At 57.1% G+C, this 17,134-nt stretch overlaps 5 protein-coding genes across 5 annotated transcripts; 3 read left to right on the top strand and 2 right to left on the bottom strand.

Annotated features, from left to right (window-relative positions):
* Positions 1 to 4,721: 4,721 nt before the first annotated feature.
* Positions 4,722 to 7,210, top strand: E0L32_008081 (uncharacterized protein; the record flags this gene model as incomplete). The annotated part of the gene is made up of 5 exons (XM_031142895.1): positions 4,722 to 4,978; positions 5,059 to 5,381; positions 5,445 to 5,689; positions 5,746 to 6,505; positions 6,567 to 7,210. 5 exons carry the CDS (start codon positions 4,722 to 4,724, stop codon positions 7,208 to 7,210), a joined length of 2,229 nt encoding a protein of 742 aa, XP_030992755.1.
* Positions 7,211 to 7,870: 660 nt separating this feature from the next.
* On the bottom strand, positions 7,871 to 8,845 carry E0L32_008080 (uncharacterized protein; the record flags this gene model as incomplete). The annotated part of the gene is made up of 1 exon (XM_031142894.1): positions 7,871 to 8,845. The coding sequence occupies one exon, from the start codon at positions 8,843 to 8,845 to the stop codon at positions 7,871 to 7,873; it is 975 nt and encodes a 324-aa protein (XP_030992754.1).
* Positions 8,846 to 10,404: 1,559 nt separating this feature from the next.
* On the top strand, positions 10,405 to 12,765 carry E0L32_008079 (uncharacterized protein; the record flags this gene model as incomplete). Its single annotated transcript, XM_031142893.1, has 2 exons — positions 10,405 to 10,417; positions 10,511 to 12,765. 2 exons carry the CDS (start codon positions 10,405 to 10,407, stop codon positions 12,763 to 12,765), a joined length of 2,268 nt encoding a protein of 755 aa, XP_030992753.1.
* A 1,357-nt stretch (positions 12,766 to 14,122) lies between these two features.
* On the top strand, positions 14,123 to 15,321 carry E0L32_008078 (uncharacterized protein; the record flags this gene model as incomplete). The annotated part of the gene is made up of 3 exons (XM_031142892.1): positions 14,123 to 14,211; positions 14,367 to 15,163; positions 15,260 to 15,321. The coding sequence occupies 3 exons, from the start codon at positions 14,123 to 14,125 to the stop codon at positions 15,319 to 15,321; spliced, it is 948 nt and encodes a 315-aa protein (XP_030992752.1).
* A 108-nt stretch (positions 15,322 to 15,429) lies between these two features.
* E0L32_008077 (uncharacterized protein) lies at positions 15,430 to 16,685 on the bottom strand (the record flags this gene model as incomplete). The annotated part of the gene is made up of 3 exons (XM_031142891.1): positions 15,430 to 15,598; positions 15,832 to 16,024; positions 16,115 to 16,685. The coding sequence occupies 3 exons, from the start codon at positions 16,683 to 16,685 to the stop codon at positions 15,430 to 15,432; spliced, it is 933 nt and encodes a 310-aa protein (XP_030992751.1).
* Between the last annotated feature and the right edge of the window lie 449 nt (positions 16,686 to 17,134).

The following is a 17,134-nucleotide window of genomic DNA, read 5'->3' as shown; positions in this document are numbered from 1 at the left end:
GGCCACTTGCTGCCACGGACTGTCGCCACCGGTGTCTTGGGAGGCAAAGCTCCCATCGGAAGAGGGGCGAACAAAGGTCTGCCATCACCAAAGCTGGTGGTGGCCCCGACTCGGTGCATACGTGGGACAGATAATGGGCAGGGTCCGGGGTGCGGAGGGCCATCGTGAGCCCATTCTTGCGTCTCTTTGTGCCTTCGTGCTTGATGACAGCTCATGTTACGCAAGACCGTTGAAGGGGGCTGTTCGGTTTCCATTGCCTGAGTCAAGACCCGTGTGACGAGACGAGACCGGGGGGAGGGGGCCTTCCATTGTGTGCTTCTTGCTTTTTCTTTTTTGGCCCTTCGCAGCCATCCCGAAGCTATCCGCCGGGGGGCGTGGGCGGAAGAGCTCCTGGAGCTGCTGCAGGAACCGACATGCGGCCCGTTTCTAGAGGCCCAACTTTTTTTCCCCCTCTCATGTCCCCGGACAACAGGTCCGGCCTGGGGTGCGGCAAGACGTGGACTGCAGCTATCCGGGGGGGCCCAGCGCAGACATTGATATCTGACATGCGGTATTGAGACCCTTTTCCGCAGTCGTCTGATAGTCGGACGAGCGATGGGCCTGCATTCTTCTGATTTTGCTGCAGTGAGGCGCGATTATCGTCGCAGACTGCTGTTGCACAAAGACCATTGACCTTAGTCAGTCCCGCTCTTGGAAGCGTCGTGGGATTCCCGACCCCTTTTTTCCCTATCCTTTTCCCTTTCTCGATGGGGGGCCGATGACGGCGAGCTGCGGGTGTCCGTGGGAAAGAAGCAGGCAGGCAGCGGGCCATGCGCTGTGCCGGTGCGCGGGTGCCGGTGTAGCGTTGCTGCGAGAGTTGTACGGCTTGTCGCGTTGAGGCAGCTCGTTGAGGTCACGGGTTCGGGACGATGCTTGTTCCTTCTTTGGAGTGACGAGGTTTGCTGGTAGAGCTGAGATAGGTTCGATGGAACGAGCTGACGAGTACAATAAACATGTGTCTGGGAATCACTTGTGGCAATGCTGTATCGTAGTGATTGTACTGTAAACAGCGCCTTTTGTGTTTGATATGTCGTCAATAGCGGCACCGTTGATTCTCCATGGGATATCGCATGGTGGACGTGATCGGCTTCGAGTCTACAAAGCAGGACGCACAATATGAACACTGCATTCACGGTGGCAGGTAGCGTTTCTTTGGAGAGTAGAGTTCTTGTTCACCGGCTGCTCGAGAATGTTCTGATCCTTGTTTTTTTTTTCTTCTCCTTTTCTTCACCCGTGCTGCTGTTGTAACCTGCTGTGCATCCCCCCTTTTCTTTCGCAGCCCGCTTCCCAGGATCCCAACGTCCAACAACGGAACATACCGTATCACGGATGAACCCTGGTGCGTGTCGTCCGTCCGTCGCCCATCGTCATAGCGCGTAATCAAGCGATGCGGTGCTCTGATGGTCGAGCCAAGAGAAAAGGGGAGGGGAGGGGAGCAGTCTCAGGAAAGCGTCGTGCCCCCGATCGACCCGGAGTGTGCCTACCGAGACGCCGTGCTGCCCTGATGCCAATGCTCACACAAGAGGGTACGGGAGGGGGACGCGGGGAGGAATTTTGGCGGCTAGGGTTATTTTGCGGTACGTGTGCACTGCATTGTCGATTGTGTTCACGATGCGGGTTCTTGGAAGGGGGGGGGGGGGGGGGGGGGGAGGCTGTCGTGTGAGCTTCGTGTTTCTCTCGCCCCGCGGTCCGCTCGCGCCCCGATGGGCGAGGACAGGGCGCGGTTTGCGACGGGCGCCGAGTTCTTTCGCTGTTCGCGTCTTCGCGTGGGCGCCTTCTTTCTTGAGGGCGACGGTGGCACGACGGTACTGTCTGGAATAAGATGGGAGATGTATCCATGTTAAGGGGGGTGCTTGCAGTGACATGTGTTGGTGTCTCCTATGACAATGTTCGGGAGGGAGCCTGTGGCTCTTTCGATGTCGAGGGTGAATTTCTTCGATTTTTGTCCTCCTTGTCCTGAACCACCTAGTGTTGGGCAACTAGGTTGGTTAGGGGTATTGAGCTTCCTGTAACCTACAAAGTCGTTGCAATTAACAGGATGGGTAAGTTTGCCGAGTTACGAAGTCGGCAGTGTCACACCGTCCAGTCAACTCATGCTGGGAGCTTGATGTAGCCATGCAGGGACACACAGTACCGACATCAACTCATCGAGCTTCTTGTTGTCCGTGAAACGTTGGCATAGTTAGACCTCAACTGGGAACAAGCTGCGTCGTTGGCTATCACTCATTACTGCTTCCAGGACAAGTATGCAGCTATCCTGGACATCCGTCTCTGTTTCCTTGAGTCGTTTGTTGTTGATGTGGTCTGCTCAAGTTGAGATTGACAATCTTGAGCCGGCAGGCTGAGGGCAATTGCCGTATGTGTATCGGGGCTTGCTCTAGGAGAGTCTACCCTCATTTGTTGATTTGAATATCTCCTTGTTTGAGTTCTCACAGTTCCTCTCCTGGACCAGAAGAGCGATTGATCGTTCAGCCTGGACCAAGGAAGACAGATAAGGATAACCCACACATATCATGAAACAATGTGAGCTCCAGCTCAGAACAGTTAGCTATGAATGTGTGGTTTTTAATAATGATGGCTCACGGCGAAGAGTACCAATGTTTCTCAATACTAACTATTACAAGAGATGATTTGTTGCAAGTTTTCCAATATAAATCATCGATGACATATGTGAACGGACTGAGAAGAAAGAGAGTTTTACCATAACTACTAGCATTCTCCAGTTGCGCAGTATCACGGATGGTAGCGGTCTGGATCTGAAGTCGGTAATGTATTGCAGTGGGCACTGGACGAACTATGCAGAGCACGGTTCTTTTTTATATCATACTCACACAATGTTTCGAAAGCAAGGATGCTGGCATGGTATAGAAAGCGTGTTGGATGACGGAGGAGTTTAAGTATTTGAGTTCTCCCTCCTGAGTCAATTCATAATCTATTCCCACAGCCTTAGGGCCTTCGCTGTTCTCGGTCATGCCGCACTTTAGAAGCATGGATCATATGCTGCTTAAGATGCAAGCTCTACTCACTCAAAACCTTCCTGTGACGAAGTCATCCGCTCTTTTACTTGCTATGTTGGCAAGCCGCATACCTCTGGTTGCCCTATTTGAGTGACAATGGGTTTTCAACGTGTCAAGATTCTCTTTTTCACCTCAAGGCATTCGACAGCCCGTAGGCACGGAACTGATCAAGTTCTCTGGCTGATCCCAGAGTTATAGAACCCAGCAGGTAATGAACAATTAACTCCTTGTAAGGCTCTGTTGACATGTCAAGCTATGCAGAGCAAGTGTCATGCCCAGGCATGTACGAACCAAAGCCGGCTTTGTATGGGCGGGTTTTTCTGACGCAACGCCAGCTCATGAGTTTCTTTTTGAAACAAGCTGTATATTGAAGGTTGTCCCATAGGTTGCCTACGTACAGAATCCGCTCAACATGCAAGACGTAGGTTGCTTGACGCCCAAGACGGACATAGAGGGCGTTGACTTTGTGAGCTACAACGCGAGGAACAACATTATGGCATCGGCCGTACTCGACACATGACGAGGCTGGAAATAGACGGCACGTTTGGTTGATTGGAAGTAGCATCGAGTCTTCACGTGCGGTTGTGATTGCGATTCTGACAAGTTCGCAGGTTCTACCAGATGTACATGGAAATCACCAGCTAAAGGCAGGGCGTGGAGGGGCAAGCGACGGCCCAGGATGTATCTTTTGCTAGTGGGACCAGCCGTGGTTTGCCTTCCCGGGATATCGACTGTGATGGCCAAAAATAGCCAAGCCCGGACCATCCCCCTGACAGGCCGCCCTGGAAATGGCGGTATCTTACGAGGATTGGTAAATCCGCGAATTGCATCTCAATTTCCGGTCAATGCAAGCTGTGCTTGTATCGAAGTGGAAGGACTCGAGCGCTCTTCTGCTACTCGGAATACGGGTTGCAGGAACCTCTCTTCCATCGTTGAGACCCATATCAACAAGTGAATGCTGAATGCCCGTGAATGCGTGTGTAAAGTACCATCAGGGCTAGAATGCACATTTGGAGTACCTGTAGGTACCTCCACTCGCTGAATACACCAAAATTCAGAGAAGCTAGGGCACTTTAGGTTCAGGGTGGAGCCGTGATTGCGGACGATAGAGGGGGATCTCTCGCCCTGGGACCCGCAAATAGCAGCCATTAGTGCCCCTGGATTTGCTGCCCAGAGCTGGGAGCTGACCCGGCTGGCATTTTCTGGCGTGTTACCTCGTCTGAACACGGTGCTGCCCGCGCGTTTTGTACGAGCTAAAATATTGACGGGCTCCAAAAAGGACAGGTCGTATCTTGTCGACGAGAGGCATCCCTTTTCTCCCAGCTCCTTTGCTCGTGAGAACCACCACCGCCGCTGCCCATTCATCTCCCACGGCCTCGTGTTCTCTTTTTCGTATCAGAGCTCGGGTTCCTTTTTTTCTTCTTCTTCGACATCTTCTTTTTTCCCCTCCCGACATCAAGCTCTGTTCGTCGCACGCCGGACACTTGGTGCTCGCCTGGTCCCTGCAGGTTCGCTGATCTCAGGACCTCCAATTACCCGGCCTTGGCCCTTTTTTCGACACTTTCATTAATTTTCCTATCTCGACGTTGGAAACCCTCGACTTCGTAATTCCTACCCCGGAACGATCGGCCCTTCCGTTCGTTCTGATCAGTTGCCAGCTCGACAATGGCTGCTGATAAAGCTACCGCCGTCTCCGGCGCCAATGTCGACGGAGCCGATGCTCTGCGCCGACGCAATGTTGCAGCCGCTCCAGGAGCTGTCGCCCCGAGGGCCGAGGCGGACGACCGCAAGAAGGCCCAGAAGCAGGGCCAATCCTTCCTCCAGATCCTCGATGCTTGGGAGCCCGTCATTGCCTCTCTCCTCTTCACAGGTGTAGCCCTCTTCACCAGACTGTGGAAGATTGGCCAGTCCAACATTGTCACGTAAGTAACTGGCCTCCTTGCAATGCCCATTGCGACTGGTCAGACCCCGGGTAGCTGACAATGTCTCGCGTGGCTTATAGCTGGGATGAAGCCCACTTTGGCAAGTTCGGATCGCACTACCTCCAGCACACCTACTACTTCGATGTCCATCCTCCTCTCGGCAAGCTTCTTGTTGGCCTGTCCGGCTACATCGCCGGCTACAATGGCTCCTTTGAGTTCAAGTCGGGCGAGAAGTACCCCGAGGAACTCGACTACACTACTATGCGTGCTTTCAACGCCCTCTTCGGCGTTGCCATGGTGCCCATGTCCTACTTCACTGCCCGCGCGCTCAATATGAGCCGCCCGGCTGTCTGGCTCATCACCCTGATGGTCCTCTGCGAGAACTCGTACACCACTATCAGCCGTATGAAACCCGCCCCCAAAGACAAAGAACGCAGCAGGGTTCCGGACTAACATGTGTCTCCAGGCTTCATCCTCCTCGACTCCATGCTGCTCTGCGGTACTGTCTCGACCGTCCTGTGCTGGGCCAAATTCCACCGCCTCCAGAACAAGAGCTTCGAGCCTGAGTGGTTCTTCTGGCTGTTCATGACTGGCTTGAGCATCGGCTGTGTTTCTAGTGTCAAGCTGGTGGGCCTGTTCGTGACTGCCATGGTCGGCCTTTACACCATTGAGGACCTCTGGAACAAGTTTGGCGACCTCAAGATGCCTCCTGTGAGCATCACTCTCTCTGGTTGACTTTGCCATTGCCATCTCTAACCTTGTATTAGCTCGAGCTCGGTGCCCACGTCGTGTCTCGTGTCGTGGGACTGATCGTTGTTCCCTTCCTTGTGTACCTGCTCAGCTTCGCCATCCACTTTGCCGTCCTCACAAAGACTGGCCCCGGCGATGCCCAGATGAGCTCTCTCTTCCAGGCCAACCTCGAGGGAACCGAGGTCGGCAGAAACAGCCCGCTCGAGGTTGCTTACGGTTCCAGGGCCACTATCAAGAACATGGGCTATGGTGGAGGCCTCCTGCACAGTCACGTTCAGACCTACCCCGAGGGTTCCAACCAGCAGCAGATCACCTGCTACCACCACAAGGATGCCAACAATGACTGGTTTTTCTACCCCAACCGCCGTGACCCCGATTACAACCCCGAGGAGGAGCCCCGTTTCTTCGGTGATGGTCAGGTTATCCGTCTGATCCATGCTCAGACTGGCCGCAACCTGCACTCTCACGAGATCGCCGCCCCTGTCACCAAGGCCGACCGCGAGGTTTCGTGCTACGGCAACCTGACTGTTGGCGATGAGAAGGACCACTGGAAGGTCGAGGTCGTCAGCGATGTCGCCTCGAGGGACCGCTCTCGCATCCGCACCCTGACCACGGCTTTCCGCCTGAAGCATGAGGTCATGGGCTGCTACCTTCGCGCCGGAAACGTCAACCTCCCTCAGTGGGGCTTCAAGCAGATCGAGACCACTTGCACCAAGGAGAACAACCCCCGTGATACCTACACCCACTGGAACGTTGAGGCCCACTGGAACGAGAAGCGTATGTTCCCTTCCGAGTTTGACTCCCCTGACTTGACTTGTGCTGACGCATCTATCCCTAGTCCCTGCGAGCGACCCAGGTGTTTACAAGTCTCCCTTCCTCCACGACTTTATCCACCTCAACGTTGCCATGATGACCAGCAACAATGCCCTGGTGCCTGACCCTGACAAGCAGGACGACCTTGCCTCTCAGTGGTGGCAGTGGCCCATCCTGAATGTCGGTCTGCGCATGTGCGGCTGGGACGACAGCATTGTCAAGTACTTCCTGCTCGGCAACCCGTTCGTCTACTGGGTCTCCACCGCCAGTCTGGGCGTCTTTGGTCTCCTGGTGGCCTGGTACCTGATCCGATGGCAGCGCGGCTACAAGGAGCTCTCCCAGGGAGAGATCGACCACATCCACTACGCTGGTGTCTACCCCGTTATTGGATGGTTCCTGCACTACCTGCCCTTCGTTGTCATGGCCCGCGTCACCTACGTGCACCACTACTACCCTGCCCTCTACTTTGCCATCATGTGCCTGGGCTTCCTCGCCGACTGGTTCCTCCGAACCAAGGCCAAGGCCCTCCAGTATGCGGTCTACGGTGTTCTTTACACCATCATCATTGGTCTCTACATCTACTTCATCCCTATCTGCTGGGGTATGACTGGACCCAACAAGAACTACAGCTACATGAAGTGGTTCGATTCGTGGAGGATGTCGGACTAAGTCGGGCGTGTCCAAGCTGATCAACCAACACACGAACTCGACGTACGTCATGAACGAAAAAACAAAGAAGATCTTAGACGGTGGGGGTAGAGTGGGCACCCCATGCATAAGGGGTGCTGATTTTGGCGGGGCAGATGAAGGGAAAAACCATCTCCGTTCTCTGCATTGTCATCTTTTGTTGCAATGTACGGATAGGTAGGGAGGCAGCATCAAGGACAACTGGACAGGAGTTCTGGCTATGGGGCTTTGCTACGATACAAGGCGCGCAAACTACCACTAACAAAAAAGCTAAAAGGGCAAATCTTTTGCTGTTCACTAATACGACTGAACATCGTTCTCTTTTGTAATGAACACCGCGGTACCATATCTCCTCTGTGCTGTGCCTCGGTTGGGTTCGTGATTATGCATTAATAGTAGTGTACAGACATGAGCTCGTGTGTGTTAACCAAGAAGAGGCCCCCTTGTCTCGACTCAATTGACAATAATGATAACGATCCTCCTGGGTATTCTCTATCAGCTGTAGGTATGCCAGGCAATCTTTCCTCTGTGTGATGGGCCCGTCCTGTTCTGCCTGATGGTATGGTACATCGAAGATCTCGCGTGTGCGGGATAGGGAGGTGGTGCGTCTGGTTTCAACCTCTTCTCATGCTCGATTTCGTCTCAGCAACAACCACCATAGCTCCCCCTCTTGCTCGCGTCGGCCGATAGCTTCACCTGCCGGCTGCCGCCGGCGCTGGGCCCCTTGACGCCGGACCTCCGGTCGTTGAGGTCGTACTTGCCGGCCTGGATGTTCTGGTATATCCTCTCGGCGACGCGCATGAAGGCCATCTCGACGTTGTCGCCGCTCTTGGCGCTCGTCTCGACGTACTCGAGCACGCCGTTGCGGCGGGCCCAGTCCTCGGCCTCCTGGCGCGTCACTTCTCTCTGGTTCTTTTGGGCACCGTTGCCGCCGGCCTCCTCCGATGCCTGCTGCTGCTGCTGCATGGTCAGGTCGGCCTTGTTGCCGACGAGGACGACGACGATGTCGGGCTCGGCGATCTGGCGCAGGTCGTTGAGCCAGTCGATGGCGTGCTGGAAGGTCTGGCGGCGGGTCAGGTCGAAGACGAGCAGGGCGCCCGAGGCGCCGCGGAAGTAGGACCGCGTCACCGACTTGTACGTCTCCTGGCCGGCCGTGTCCCAGAGGGAGAGCTTCATGTGCTTTTGCGGCTGGGAGGGGCCGTGCTGTTGTGCCGCCTTGGTGGGGGGGTTCCTGCGCGGCGCGGGGAGGCCGCCCTCTGGCTGTTGCTGCCCGTGTGACGTGGGCGACGAGGAGGAGGGGGAGGAGGAGGAGGAGGTAGCTGCTGGTGGTGTCTGCGAGTCGTCTTTTGATGATAATGATTGTTGTTGCTGCAGCTGCTGGTCGGGGAAGAGGGTGGTGGTGGTGGTGGTGGCGGAGGGGGCGAGGGAGGAGCTGTGCGGCGGGCCGACGGGGACGATGCGGCTGCCGAACTCGACGCCGATGGTGACGTCGTGGTGGGCGACGAAGCGGCCCTCGCAGAGGCGGATGGTCAGGCTGCTCTTGCCGCAGCCCGAGTCGCCGATGCAGACGAGCTTGGCGATGTAGTCCCACGGGGGAGAGGCGGAGTCGGAGGACATGGCTGGCGGTCTGTGTGTGGGGAGGGAAGAGGAGGATTGGATGGATGGATGGCCGCGCCGGACGGGTAGAGAGAAGGCAGGCGGTGCGGTGCGTGTGAGACGGAACGGTCCCGAGTAAGGAGAGAGCGAAAGAGAGAGAGAGAGAGAAGGGCCGTGGACCCGGGACCGGGTTTCGGATAGATCGGAGTGAGGATGGGTTTTCAGTTAGATAGCTCTGGATAGGTGCCCAAGTTGAACTTGTTGCTTTGAACCCGTTTTCGGTCGCATATATGCTCCAAAGGTGAGGTGGTGGTTTGGTTATGGGGCTTGTTTACACAAGCTGCATGCATTACACTACAAGGCGAAATGGGTGTCGCTAGTAATTTAGGGGAGTTAACTTCTATTTCTCAGGACCGTGGGGTAGACTGTGGCTTTGTGGGACACACTTGTACTTGTAGCAGGGAGGTGCAGAAGGCCGCCATGCCTAACAAAGGTATTCCTTAACCTCACCTGGGCAAGTACACGATGGTATTATCTCCGCCTGCCGGTATTAGTCAGTGCACAGACCAAGCCAGAGGTGGTACATACCTAGGTATTTGAGCTCGTCTAGATTACGGAGTAGGACGCCCTTAATGCCAATAGCAAGAGAAGACGCAACATTGTTCTCATAGAGGTGCGTTCTGATCAAGATGCTTAGAAAAGGTGTATTGTGGTTTTGTTAGGTCTATCATTACCTTGAGGTAGGTAGCGAACAGTTTTACGTTCAAACAAGATGGAACTTGTGCAAAAGATCCAGCGGCACCTAAGTCGCCTTCTAGCATTAGATAAGGTACCTAGGTAGGTAGGTGGCAATTGGGCCAGAACCCGGCCGTGTGGGCACGCTGCCTCCCCACTTGGGCTTATCTTCACAGGTGACGCGAGGTCGTGGTTCAACTGACACGACTCGGCCCCGGTGACCTGACACTGGTGACGTTATCACTGGGCTTGGTTGCCAAGCGATAGTCAAATTAGTTGACGGACTGCGAACAGAAGTACTTGACTACCTAGGTATCCATCAAGCCCATCGGATTTAGGTAGTGGGAAAGCCCTTCCGGGTTCCAGGGCCCGGATGTGACAAGGATATTGATTGTTAAGATTGAGGTAGCTCCTGATGAACTTCCGGCAACTACCTAGATTCAGACGCCCACTTGGTTGCCAGTTGAAAATGGAGGGGCAAAATTGGTGGTGGTATTGATGCTTGCGTGCGTTGTTGCATGGGACTAGCCTGAAAATTAGGTGAGAAGTGTGCCTTTATCCCCCATGTGATTCAGTGGCTCCTGCCCCCCATTTCCACTAGGCAGGAAACCTGGAGCGGGCTTAGCACTAAACGCACCCGGATGGAGCAATCCATCATTCAAACCGTCCCCGTCCACCCGCCGTGAGATCAATACACTTACTGGAGCACAAGCCTCAACGATCCTAGAGGCTCTTGATATTCATCCACCTCATCTTGTCGAGCATCGGAGGGAGCGCACTCGTCAGGAGCTAGCCTCATAGGTGGCCCTGTGAACTCGGGCGCGGAGACAGGCCCGTGGGATACGATGTTTTCCGAGTGTAAGTCTTCTGCTGCCTGCACCGCCTCCATCTGTCGTGCCCAGAGCATGATGAATGCAAAGTGATTGTCAGACTGACCAACAAATCCTACAGATGCCTCTAAATTCCTGGCACAGTCCCAATCTCGACTGTCAAACTTTGGTCAGACGGACGATGCGGACAACGCAAACCGGAGAGCGGCGGACTGGCAGTCTCGTGGGACCAGGAACTACGGCAGATCGTTCTTATCGCGGGGCCTTGGAGCTGCCAACCCGTACCAGCAAGGCGGCTCCCGCTTTGGGAACCTGAACTTCGCATCCCGCTACTCTACACAAGACGCGCCGCTATTCCACAGCGCTCGGGGCGACATACAAGAGGCCGACGACGAGGATGAGCGGGACCGGGAGGCGGCCGACCTGTACGCCCTGCAGCAGTCGCGGCGGGTGTTTCCCACACACAGGCTCGAGGAGAGCTCCGAGACGGAGGGCGAGGCCAGCCGTGGCTCTCTCGGCGAGAGCCAGGAGCACGAAGGAAGGACCTATGGCGACAGGCCCCGGGGGCTGGGAATCAAGAGCAGCTGGAACGGAACGAGAAGCTTCTATCGCAGAGCGGCCAACCAAGAGCCCGTGGCGGAGGAAGCCGAAGACCTCGCCCGACAGAGCTCCCATGAAAGCTCCGAGGGCAAGGGCAAGATGGTCGATGTTGGCCTTGAATCCACGATAGGCGGTGAAGATGATGATCCGCCCGCGGACCTGACTACAGAGACACCCATCGACCCGGACCCTCCGGCCTTCCAGCAGTTCAAGTCGACTGGCGGCCCGTCGCGCTTCACCCTGCGCCGCGGTTCAGTCAACGAGTCGGAAATGGGCCTGCTGCAGCAGAGCGCGGCGACCACCAACGTGCTGCCCGCGACGGAGATGCCCTCGGATGGCGAGATATTCAAGCACGATCCTTTCTTCGCCTATATCTACATCATTGCCATGGCGTCGTTGTTTGCTACGTTTGTACTGGTCTTCCTGCACACGTCGGCGACGGGCGGCAAAGGCCCGATAGGCGATACCATCTACACGACGCTGCGCTCGTCCTTCCACCTCCTCGCGGTCGACACGCTGGTGGCCGTCATCGTGTCTCTGGTCTGGCTTGCGGCGTTGCGGTCCTTCGTGAGGTACCTGGTCGGGCTGATCATCCTCGCGGTCCCCGTCATTCTGTTTTCTTTCTCGCTATACCCCCTGATCTCGAGTTACAAGGGACCAAACGGCGGCAGCAATCTGCAGGACGAGGTGATGAGGTGGACGGCCGTCATTCCCGGAGCGTCGGCCATCCTATGGCTCTATCTCGTCTACAAGGGAAGGTCGGCTCTGAAGTCTTCGATCGAGATTCTGGAGTTCTCGAGCCGCATTCTCGCAGCCAACTCGGCGCTTGTCCTCGTCGGCATGGCATGCCTGGCGCTTGTTGTGCTCTGGACATGGGCGTGGCTGGCCATGTTCACCAGGGTCTTTCTGGGTGGCTACTTCTCGACTTCCCTGTCTCGATGGATTATCAGTGCGTCCAGCTGGTGGCTCGGGATCTACTTTGTCCTGATGTATCTCTGGACCCTGTCGGTGATCTCGGGCGTTCAACGGGGTACCACGGCTGCCACCGTCTCTCAGTGGTACTTTCATCGGAATGTGCAACCGGCGCCGTCGTCGAGGGAAGTGGTCAGTGCTGCTCTGAACCACTCGGTGACGACGATATTCGGCTCCATCAGCCTCTCCACCCTGCTGGCGCTGGTCATCCGGCTGCCATTGTTGGTGCTGCCCAGGAGACTGGCGGGCATCATCACAATGTTCTTCTACTCGTTTGTCCCGACGCCGATCACGGCGTTGACGAACCCGCTCACTCTGACCTACGCTGCCATCCACTCCCAGGACCTGGCCACATCGGCTAGAGGCCTGACCCAGATGGACTTCTTGTCGCCGGACACGCCCACGACGACACTGACACCAAGGGCATTCGGGCGCGGGCGGCGCAACAGGGCTCCTCTGCTCCCTTACCGCCTTGCCAAGCTGCTGCTCCACGCGACGCGGTTCATCATGGCGACGGCGCTGGGGTTCGCGGGCTGGGTGATCACGGCGCGGCAGCTGCGCATCCCGGACGGTATGGGCATCAGGGGGAGCGCGTATGCGTACGTGGTCGGGCTCGTGGCCAGCTTCATCGGCTGGGGCGTGCTGGGCGCCATGGAGGGCATCCTCAGCGGCATTGTGGACGCCGTGGTGATCTGCTACGGCAGCGAGACGCGCATGGCGGCGGGCGGCGGCGGGTACTGCATGGAGGCGGCGTACCTCTTTGGTGGCCGGGGTGATGAGCGAGACCGCGAGGCTTACTACTGAGTTTTGATCGAGGTTCTCTCGGGGGTGGGGGGGGGGGGGCCTGAGCACGTTTGTATCGCACTGGATAGTGAAGTGAATAGCGGTATGGTGTGGTGTGGTGTGGTGTGGTGTTTACAGAACAAGCGTCGGCAGAGTGGTTCAACGACGCGGATTAGAGAATCGGAATATATTTCAATGACTGAAAGGCACAGACAGCGTGGCTCTCTGCAGTGCTGTAAGAGTTTGTTGATTCAAGATTTAAGCATAACTAGGTTGAGCATCCGCAGAGTACCTAGGTAGGTATCCGCAGAGCATCCGCATGTGGTCGTGGAGAAGGGCCGGCAGCTTGGTCTCGTATAAGTGCACCAAGCTGCTGATGGGCCGGCAACTTTGCTTGAGGTCTCTGTTGTGCTCTCGTATAAGTGCACCAAGCTGATAGGCAATGAATCAATTTCCGTAATTGGCACAAGCTCCGCCAAGAGGCAACTAATGCTATCCTGCTCACGAATGGTCCTGGGTGGTTTCTTGGCCGTGGAATCAACGATCTAGATCGAAAACTGTTCGATACATGTACTTGTATGTCCGGGCGGGCGGGCGGGCCTTTCGGGCGCCGCCCCCGTCTGATCAGCGAGCCATCAGTCATCCGGCGCACCCCCCGCTCCAGTGCGAAAACGCAATCGAGTGAGGCGCAGTCGAAGCTTGGAAGCTGAAGGAACAGCGACGGATGCGCCGCTCGCCAGAATTTCGTCCCGCCACCGTGGCCCCCCATTTCATTCCGTGCGTCCCACGTCTCATGCACGCATTGTCCGTGACGATACGGGCCAGAAGTCTGACGATACGTAACTCAGATGTACTACCCAGAAGGCCTGGAAAGAGCTGGCCAGTTCTTGCCTCTGCCTCGTCATGGAGAAGAGGAAGGGGGAGGCCGCCGTTAGTGTAGATATAGTGCACCTAACACCCACCGTAGGTAGTTCACAGCATCCATCCATCAGCTACCTTACCTAGGTACTTACCGGGCGTAGTCAAGTCTTCTAGTTGAATTCATCCGTCCACACTCACTGCACTACACTACTACACTGCACCCACATTACCTGCCAAGCACACCGACGGCGCTGGCTCCCAAACCGCCTCTACAAGTACTTTACCCCTCTTTGGCTATCGGGTCTTCAGAAGGAGCATTGAGTGATCGCCCACCTGCTGCATATTAAGCTACCATTGGAACGCCACCCACGCATCTGCACGACAGCACCACCACTCCTTCTTCGTCTCACACTTGTCCACCTGCATACCTTTTTTTTTTCCCCTTTCTCACGAGAGCCTCGTCTTTTGATTGATCTCAGGCATCAAGCTTTGTATTCGACCAGGACACAGCACCCTGATGGCAGACTTTGACGCTCCTTCAGGCCCGCCCCCGCCCAAGGTCCCCGAGGGCTGGGTCGCCCGGTGGAATGATCAGTACAAGGAATGGTGAGTGTGTCTCTTTTCCATATGGCTCTGCACTCTTGAGGGGGAGGTTACTCTTTGTGTGTCTGCCACCGAGGCGGCAGATCTGCCCATGATTCAGAAGCCCTCCATCCGACACGAAGCGAATAGCTATGCTAACATCCCCGCGCCTCCGCCAGGTTCTACGTAAACACCTACACCAAGAAGTCACAATGGGAGAAGCCCACCGAGCCCGCGCGGAACCCGGCTGACGACGGCCCGGACGGCCCCCCGCCAGGCTACACTCCCGGCACCGCCCCGGCGCCCACCGACGCGAAGACCAACCCCTTCGAGAACGAAAAGAAAGGAGCCGCTGCCGACTACGCCGCCGGCGGCTCCTCGGCTCCCGAGTCCGAGGACGCCCGCCTCGCCCGCCAGCTCCAGGCCGAGGAGGACGCGCGGCGCGGATCCCCCGGCGCCGCCGGCAACAGCCCGTACCCGAACCAGCTCCCGCCCCGCGAGGGCGACAAGTCGCGCGGCCTGCTCGGCAAGCTGTTTGGCGGCGGCAAGAATAAGATCCCGGCCGGCCAGCAGCAGCAGCAGCAGTACGGGGGCGGCGGCGGCTACCCCGCACAGCAGCAGGGCCCGGGTTACGGCTCCCCCCCGCCTCCCCAGGGCTACGGCGCGCCGTACGGCCAGCCCTCGCCGCAGCCGGGCTACGGCGGCTACGCTCCGCCTCCGCCGCAGGGGTATGGCGGGTACGGCCCGCCTCCGCCGCAGGGGTACGGCGGCTACGGCGCCCCTCCTCCGGGCGGGTACTACGGCGGCGGGGGGTACCCCATGCAGCAGCAGCAGCAGCAGCGCCCCCAGAGGGGCGGCGGCGGCATGGGCATGATGGGCGGTGCGGCGCTGGGCGTGGGCGCGGGTCTGCTGGGCGGCGCGCTGATTTCTAATGCGATAAGCGACGGGCAGCATGATGCTTACCAGGAGGGATATCGTGAGTCTCCCCCTTTTTTCCTTCCTCGGCCTCTCTGTCTTTGAGAAAGGGGATGACTTGATGAAAAGACCGTGTTTGACTGACTTGGTGTTGCAGAGGACGGTGCTGATGGCGGCGGTGACTTTGGTGGTGGTGATTTTGGCGGTGGCGACTTCTAAGCAACAACGGACGGGTGGACGAATATGATGGACCTGAGGAAAGTAAGAGATTGATCTGTGCATTGATTCTCTCGGGCTGAAGGGAGGCATTTGACGTTGCGTCGGCTTTTATCGCTTAAAGAAGTCAAGAAGGGGGAAAGATGGGAATTGGGTCGATCGATCGAGCATGCTTGATGACCGAGTGCTATGCCATTGAAGCTTGGAGATCAGGCCTGCTGGTGGGAGAAGAAGACGAAGAAGACCGGTGAATACGAGACCACGAACGGGAGCCTGTGAGCTAAACATTACATAGCCGCATGAATGCATTTTTCTCTTCATTCCGGAGGGCGAAACACGCCTGAGCAGTTCCACGGCCAAGCCCAATATAGTGATGTACACTTCGTAGAGCTCGAGAGGAGCTTGTATTCAACTCCACTGTATGTCGCCTCGACGTCTACATCTTGGTTGGAGCCAGAAGGCTCGTTCATCGACCCCCCCTTGTACTCGTCCATCTCCTCCGCACTACATTACCTCCGGACACCCTGCGCCTTCTTGCCGCCGCCGTTGCCATCCTCCTTCTTGGAGCTGCCCGCCAGGTACGCCGCCATGCTGTCCATGGGGTTGCCGGCCCCGGCCTGCTGGCCGCCGGCGGCGCCGCTGAGGATGCTGTTCATCGGGTTCTGCTTCTGGCGCTGCTCGAACTCGGCCTTCATCTCGGGGTCCACTGCAAAGGGGGAAATACGGTCAGAAAAGAGCGCACTAATCTTTACATCATGGGGATGTTAGGGGGGGGGGAGGGAGAAATTCTACTCACTGTTCTCCATCAGGTAGGGCATGCCGACGAACAGGCCCATGCTGACGAGGCCCATCAGGATCATGGGGTTGCCCAGGATGCTCATGAGCGAGAAGCCCTGGCGCTCCGTGTAGTAGGCCTTGGGGCCCAGCGCCCGGGCCGAGAGGTACGCCCCGGAGCCGGAGGCGGTCGCCGCCACGGCGAGGGCCTCGCCGCGGTTGTCCCAGTCGTTGCCGCGGTAGGTCTCCCAGGCGCGCACGGCGAGGAGGAGGCCGCCCGAGTCTGCCTCGACGTCGATGCGCAAGGGGTGGAAGGCGTGCGTGGGGCAGTGCACGTCGGCGAGGTAGGACCCCGGCGTGACGTTGCGGAAGACGAAGGCGTTGGCGGCGCTCAGGGCGGCGCGGTGCGAGGCGTGCTGCGCCGAGAGCGTGGCGTGGGTCGAGGGCGGCAGGGCGCCTGGGTTGGCGACGGCGTGGCTCGCCGGCACGGCGATGGAGATTGTCGTCTGCTGCTGCTGCTGCTGCTGGTGCTGGTGGGTGGCGGCGGCGGCGGCTGTGGCCGCGAGGGCGGAGAGGAGGAGCGAGAGCTGCATCTTGTGTGCTTGTGGAGGGGGGAAAGGGGAGAGAGAAAGGCCCGGGTTGTAGTCGTGGATGTGGCCGGGCCGGGGGGGGATGGGTCGCGGATTGAGGTTAGAGATTGAGTGAGGTTTTGCGAGATGATGATGAGAGAGCTGGGATGGAGCTTTTGGTGAGATGTGTGGACAAGTACTAATTGTGGCTCCCCCGCCTGGCTTGGCCGCCAGCTGTGGTGGGACACCGTTACCTTCAACTAGGTTGTTACCAAGATGCCCCCTATTTCTCTCACGACTCACCACTTATCTCAAAATGGAATAAAAGCATCACGGAATTTATACATAATTTGCACTGTCATAGAAGCACAAAATGCCAGAGACTTTTCGAGCTACGCAAGATGGTAACGCAAGTGTGGTATCGTTATCCTGTTCAGATTTTCGCCATGCTACAAACGAGATAGACTGCCTTT

Source organism: Thyridium curvatum (genome assembly GCF_004353045.1).
Source record: "Thyridium curvatum strain D216 chromosome Unknown NODE_51_length_304177_cov_85.428264, whole genome shotgun sequence".
NCBI lineage: Eukaryota > Fungi > Ascomycota > Sordariomycetes > Thyridiales > Thyridiaceae > Thyridium > Thyridium curvatum.
The sequence above is the reverse complement of the archived record's forward strand: the minus strand, read 5'-3'. Positions and strand labels throughout refer to the sequence as shown.